At 36.7% G+C, this 7,171-nt stretch overlaps 1 protein-coding gene across 1 annotated transcript; it reads right to left on the bottom strand.

Annotated features, from left to right (window-relative positions):
- Nucleotides 1-288: 288 nt before the first annotated feature.
- Nucleotides 289-6,219, bottom strand: LOC149823475 (cationic peroxidase 1-like). Its single transcript, XM_090018857.1, has 4 exons — nt 5,966-6,219; nt 4,826-5,017; nt 2,181-2,346; nt 289-869 (listed from the first exon to the last, which is right to left on the bottom strand). The coding sequence occupies exons 1-4, from the start codon at nt 6,167-6,169 to the stop codon at nt 484-486; spliced, it is 948 nt and encodes a 315-aa protein (XP_089874983.1). The 5' UTR covers nt 6,170-6,219; the 3' UTR covers nt 289-483.
- Nucleotides 6,220-7,171: the final 952 nt, after the last annotated feature.

Below are 7,171 nucleotides of genomic sequence, written 5' to 3'. Positions count from 1 at the left end.
TGAAAAACCCATTTAGTAGGTATGATTTAGCATATTTACTTTAGCACCTACCCATTACTCTCTCTCTCTCTCTCTCTATATATATATATATATGTTTATTTATTTATTTATTGGAGAAGGCATCTGTGCCACTCTTTTCCTCAGGTCTAATTTCAAGTGAGTTCAAGATATAAGTGCATAACTCTGACAATTTTCACTCAAGAGAGAGAGAGAGAGTGCCCGAATAAAACCTAAAAAAAAAATGTAATAAAGAATAAGACAATGTAATAAAGAATGAGATAGTGGAACTTGGGCTGCAACTAGCTTGGCTCTTTCTGATCAGATAATTGTCTTGGAAGGTCTCCATTTGCTTTTTTATTCTACTTGAACGATTATAAAATCTATTACAGCATGTATCACAAGATTCACAACCATCTCAAGTTAAACACATATTTCTCTAGGGTATCACATCATAGAAAAGAAACTCTGCATGTTGCAAAATGATCAACTATTAACTTTCCTACAGTTGATTCTGATCTCCCCTTTCTTCCCAGTGAGCGGAGTAATTTTTCCCATCTTGATCATTGCCTTTTTAAAGGCCTTGAAAAACTGTGCGGAACTGGTGTATTTGTTTACTAAAGAAGAAGTGAAACTTCCATTATAGAGGACCTGATCTGAATGCAGAAGCCCCTTCTGTTTCAACAGGTTTTTGTAGTAATCGCTATCGAATCGAGTTGGTGTCGCAGCATCCAAAGGGGATAGAGTGTCATTATTCCCAACCTGCGGACACTTGGCTTTCAATGAGCTTGCAAAAGAAGGGTCTATGTCTGAATCATTGTATAGGCGACCGCGGAATGTTGTGCATCTTGCTTGACCAATCGTGTGTGCTCCTGCAAATGTTTCAGACTTTGAGGCAAAATTTAATAATACTTTTAATGCAAATAAAAAGGGACATAAATAGACATCACCTCATGAATTCGGTTGCCACTTTGGGATGTTCACAATGCCTATGTGCTTTATAAATGCTGATAAGAAAGTGCTAGAAGGGAAATTTTCGTGATGCTAACAGTATGCTTTCATATCTTGATGAAAACAGAATTCAATTTTGTGAGACCCAAAATAGTTAAAGATGGTGGAAGTCTGAGTTGAGTTGGAAGAGATATAGTCAGATAAAATCAGCTTTCTTTTGCTAAGCAAAAAGTCTTAAAAATATTAGACTAGATATTGAATACTTAAACAAGGACCATAAACATCAATATGGCCATAGAAAGTAGTAATAAGAATTAATAATTGTATAAAAAACTCAAGAGATCAGCAAGTATGTGATCATATTTGTAGTTTATAATCTTAAGACCTATAAGATTAGATTGTATACTATTTAAAAAACATTATATAGAAAATTGTAATAAAGTCATGAAGTGAGTCTCACCTTTTGCCAAGAAAATAGATAATTCAAGAAAGACCCTAAAGAAGAAAAAATGAATGATAGCTCACCTTCTTTTTAAAAGGAAGAACAAAAAAGGCTTCATAGGATCAATTAACAACAATGCTAAATGCGTAAAAACAAATAAATAAATAAATGGAATTTTACGTATATGACAATGAAATCACAAACATAGGTGAACAAAATCATATAATTAAACATGAAATACATCACTTTCCTTTTTCTGAATGAATCTTCAGGGAAAACTTTTCTTACTTTTTCTTTCCCTCTTTCACTTTTAGATCCTTGAATGAAATTTACATTTCTACTATCAAAAAAAAAGTTTTAGGACCTTTCGAACCATGATGCCTCTTTTCGTTTCTTGTTTTATGGTTTTAAGATTTTTTAGTTTGATTTAAGGGTTTCAACAATAAAGATGCTATATAAAATTATTAAATTTCAAACTTTATGGAAAACTTTGTTATTTTCATGGAAGTCCAAAGATGGTTGAATTTTTATAGCTCTAATTAAAACGGTTAAATGTCCATTGATTTTTTTTAACAATTGCATAATTGGTACAGAAAAAAAGTTGAGGTAACTGATTGTATAGAGTGATAACAGTTTTCCACATGAACTGGCTTGCATGATTAGCCATGTTGATGCATACTAAAAAAATTGACTGGACTGCTAAACTGAAGCAACTTAATCCAAACTTGGACATAATAACAGAAAAAAAAAAAGTAAGAAGAGTTGTGGGTGTCTGTCTCTATCAACCCACCTGACAAGGCTACAAGATCTCCTTGTGAGAGTCCTTTATTGGCAAACCGAGCTAAAAGAGTGCTGATGTTTGAGGTCGGTGGAGGGATATCAGTATTGGCAGCAGTCAAGTTGGCAGTGGTTGAATCTCTTCTTCCTAATCGAACCACCCATGTAGGACCTCCCAACTATCACAATTCAGAGGCAATGTTAATAACAAGTTGCTCAAGAAGTGCAAGTAAACGTTAAAACTATATCCTTTTCCCCTTCAATGAATTACCTAGCACAAAAAAATAAATAAAACAGAAATAATTACCACAACATGATCCATTAATTAGGACTACTTTGCAAAGTAGTCGGTCCATTGGATGCCAACACTTTCATGGTGTAAGAATCATGAAAAAAACATGGAAAAGTAAAAAAAAAAAACAATTAACATATTTTATTAATTTAATCTATATATATGATAGGGACTTTGAAGAGGTCAAAGATGTGTCAAGTAGTCTATACTTGTCGTAACAGGTATGCACCTCTCCTTTCCGGTCCTGCTCGCGAACCTATAGCAGTCCCATTAGGTAGTGGCCTATAGAGTCTCATGTCAGGGTGTGGATTAGTGTTGGCAGATTGGATTTTTATGATATAGAAAACTTCAAAAATTTTGAACCTTTGATTTTCATGATTCATGTTCAATAAACTCAGATCCATATAAGCTTATTAGCCCAAAATAGCAGTGAAACGTTAAAAATCATCCATTGAAATTCACATGACAGTCAAAATCACATCTACTCTTCATGCTTCATACCATAGTGACAAACGTTTTAAACGGCAATTTCTCGTTTTTCAAAAACTTGCGAGAAATTGAAAAATTTTCATAAATCTCTCATTTTTTTCGGCAAAATCTCGGCAATAAAAAAATAAATTTAAAAATATATAATTTATTTTTATAAGAAAATATTAATAAAAAATATTTAAAAATAAAAATACACATTTTTTTTTGCGATAAATAGCCGTTTAAAACATAAATATCATGTTTAAATTGCGGTATTTTATATTTTTTCATAAATCTCGCAAGATTTTGAAAATCTTGTGAGAAATTGCCGTTTTAAACTTTCAGGCAATTTCTCGCGAGATTTATGAAAATCTCGCGATATTTGTCACTATGCTTCATGCTCTACGAATTCATCAAAGCATCAGACACTCCAAAGTCATGCATAAATGATCATATATAACTCCACAATAAACATAATCAGAGGCTAGAATCATGGAAACCCAAGCAACCCAAAACAATTTTAACATGAAAATAAAATAGGTAGGTCCAATCTCTCCTGATTTTCGCACTAGAGGACTTCTTCTTCACGTTTGAGCTCTCTAAACACTAGATCTGAACCAAAAGGCTTCAGATCTGATGTTTTTCATGTTATTCACTCAATCCAACCTTGATCTGATTGAAATTGATGTTGATCTACATGAGTTGACGATCAAACGATCGATTTTTCTTGCCTCTCTAACTGATTTTGACATTAAACTACTCCCCCCCCCCCCCCCCCCCCCCCAATTGGATACATGGATCTTCACCCCTTTTCTTCTAAATGACTATGAACACTATTTTTTTTGGTTTTTCAATATGAGAAAATGGAAACCATGCTCAGATACCAGAAAATGGTAACTGATCATTGAGGAGATACAAGACATGTAAGAAATTGGAGGGAAATGGAAGAAATAAGAGGGTTGGCTGTGGAGGAAATCGGCTATGAAGGTAGCTTAGGAAAGAAGAAAAACAAATCTCACTGAAGAAAACCCTAATGAGCCCATTCTCAAGCCTCAAGAGGCAAGAGCTAAGTTTCATGGGTATATATAGATAGCTCATGCAACTCAAAAGACTAAAATAACCTTCTCATAATCTCAAGTTACGTCATACACCCTCCATGGATCCTTTGGATCCAAATACATAAAGTGACAGGCTATACAATACTCACCCCCATACAAAAGAAGAGCAAAAACATAAAGGCTTATCCAAACGGATACACCCATAGTCCAATTCTCTTATATTTGGGTCTTGGATCTCATACATGTCATGAGGCCCCCCACCCCCAAAATACCACTCAATATCCTTCTTATTGAAAGTATTCCGGGCCCAATAAAATGGTATGCTATTTTTACTTTACAGGTGAGTCATTTACTGGTGGCACCAACAAATACTTTTACTGGTGCAAAAGGCTGTGCCATTAAAAATCCAATATCTTGTAGTGCCTAATCCTTGCCCCTCTTCAACAAGGGTACCTTAAATGGTTATTTCCTGCGAGGAGTGTGTCCTTTGCAGCAGAAGAGGGATGAAGGGATGGGGCCGGGTACTCAGGAAGTGAAATTTCATAATAAAACATGGATGGAGGCACACCTAAACTGATTTTTTTTTTTTTAGGGGTAGAGGTTTGAGGTTCATATACTACATCACCAGGAGTAGGTGATATAAAACGTGATCTGATCTGCACTTCCGAACTTATGTTCGTCAGCTCAAAGGGAAGAAAGCTGTGATTATAGAGAACACAATAAAGTGGTGAATCTACAGTACAAACAATTGATGAGAAACAGTATGTCTTGAGAGGTTACCCTTATTGCAGTAAGTACTTAATATGAAGGAACAATAATGAGATTATAATGTTCTCTTACCGTCACCACAGAATCTCTCGCTGCAACGGCCAGAATGTCGGCACATGATACTACACCAGGACAAACCTTTTCCACTTCAAACTTGATTGTGTCGATAACTTCGAAGCCTCTTGCAGATCTTGCATTTGGTAAAGCGGTTTTCTCCCCGGTGAAGTTGGCAGTGTCATCCAGAAGTAGCGACGCATCGCAACCCTACACATGATGAATCATCATCAGTTCCACCTTGTAAATAACAAAAAAAAAAAAAAACCCTACTTGATGGAAGAGAATGTGGTAGCACACATGCACGCACACTTGTGTTTACATGTGGGGGTACGTTCGGGTGCCTCAACTGGCATGGGATTTGGAATCAAATCATTCTGATTCCATTCCCCAGGGCAATCAGAATGATTGGAAATTACATGAGATTTCAGGCTTTTAGAATTGCTGCGATTCCGTGGGAACCAACAGAACGTACCCGTGTAAATCCCAGTTCACGTTTGGGTGTTTTTTCTCATGCTCATAGGTTGCTTTAAATTATCTATACGTTCGCTATAGGCATATGCATCTACGCGTATGGCAAGTTCTTTGATTTTCTTCTCTCTTTCAATGAAAAGTTCATATTGCAAGCATTTTTCCTTGCTATTCTGAGGGTAGCCTCTAAGGAATACTGTTTACATACGCAGAACCCCACCACCGACAACAAGGGAAAAAAACAAAGACCCTCCTAATCACCCAAAAAGATCTCATCTTTTGACATCGATCCTAGCCACCCAGCTGATGCATCTGGAAGACTAGGATCAGTCCACATCTAGGTGAGTGTGTGGAAAAATCCTAACTGTTGGTTTGACAGCTACCATTGAATGTAAGATCAAACTCATCCTATGCCAAATGATGGAAGAGAATGTGGTAGCACACATACCAACGGTAGCAGTTTGTGCAAGTCACTATGTGATGGAACATTGCAAGTTGGTATATGGGTGATTGAATAACGTATGAACAGTGTTATTTGTAAAAGAGACGGGGGCACTAATTCCCGCATCTCTGTTATGTAAAAAAACAAGAAAATCTTGGCGTGTGTGAGGTACTTATAAAATACAGCTTGGCATGTGTTTCTTATCTAATCTAACAACAAGGTGTTGGTTCTTTTGAGGGACTTGCATTCACAAAACAGTCATGGAAATGTAGGCGAAGCAGGGACGCCCCCATTCGGGCCTCCTCCTTTACAGCTGCTACAACTGCTGCTTTGATGGTCGGGAGGGCTTTAGGGCATGAGGACTGGTAGTGAGATTTCGACAGGCTTGAGACGCCATTCAGAGCACACAAGAAAACAATGACGAAGCTGAAGTAGTAGTAGCAAGCCATGGCAGTCGGCCGTTAAAGACCCAAAAGGAAAAGGATGCAGGAGTATAGCCTACCAAAGACACACATGAATTCCTATATATATATATATATATATATATATATATATATATATATATATATAAATTGAGAAGAAAGAGGGAGAGGGTAGCGATAAGTTTGCACGTTTAAAGCATTTACACGGCCAGTGGAAGCATTCCTCTAAGTGTGAGGGGCCACTACAAAAGTGAGTGCTTGGACCGAATTTAAACCTGCAGCGCCCTCATTACCTTCGTATGGTAATGTATCTTAGAAAAGTAAAAAAAACAAGAAAGCAACAAGATCTGTTTAGCAACCTCCTCATTTGTTTTTGTTTTTTTTCAACCGCGATTAATTTGCTTCAGCCTTGTGATATTGTGTGGAGTTTTAGTGTTATACTTGTGCAACTAGGCCAGTTCTTCCCGTTGGGAACACTTCGCACTAACATGCCGACACAGGAAATTTAGAGCTTAGTAGTAACAGTGTGGGACCTGTTGCTTTATTTATTTATTTAAGCTCCATAGCCATCTAAAGGTATTGCATCATGCACGTTTTGGTTGGTGAGATGGCAAGCCTAGTAACACATATCGGTATTCTTTTGAAAAAAAACAAAGCAGGATTCTGCGAGACATTTAAATATGTAGCAAATATCGACAGAAATTAGTTTTTTATTTTTCAATTATTTGTTTGTAGATATGGCATTGGATAGAAATGATTGGAGGAGAAGGATTCACGTGGAGGACCCAGAATGATTTTCTTTTTTGGTTCATATCGCCGACCCCCAGATGAAGACTTAGTTGTTGTTTGTAGATATTCCTTTTGAGCTTTTCTCATGATGATGGTAAGTGCTGGGAAGGCACCCACTTATTGCAGTTTGTAAAAGAGTAGGATGTTATAATCAACCCCAGTACTACCCTTGGGTGCACCCCCCCGAGATTATTAAATATGAGACCACACAAGTCGTGGATGGCCCTCATGTTTTAAATA

The sequence above is a fragment of the Nuphar pumila genome, chromosome 10, assembly GCF_984573655.1.
Source record: "Nuphar pumila chromosome 10, dmNupPumi1.hap1.1, whole genome shotgun sequence".
Lineage (NCBI taxonomy): Eukaryota > Viridiplantae > Streptophyta > Magnoliopsida > Nymphaeales > Nymphaeaceae > Nuphar > Nuphar pumila.
Note: the sequence above shows the minus strand (reverse complement) of the source record. Positions and strands in the feature narration are given on the sequence as shown.

Bases quoted from the DNA above. Each gene is read 5' to 3' on its own strand.
- LOC149823475 (XM_090018857.1), bottom strand. From the start codon at position 6,169: ATGGCTTGCTACTACTACTTCAGCTTCGTCATTGTTTTCTTGTGTGCT. The intron at 5,018-5,965 runs GCAAGTCCCTCA...CATCATGTGTAG, and splicing joins TCCATGACTGTTTTGTGAAT to GGTTGCGATGCGTCGCTACT. The intron at 2,347-4,825 runs GTAAGAGAACAT...GAATTGTGATAG, and splicing joins CGAGAGATTCTGTGGTGACG to TTGGGAGGTCCTACATGGGT.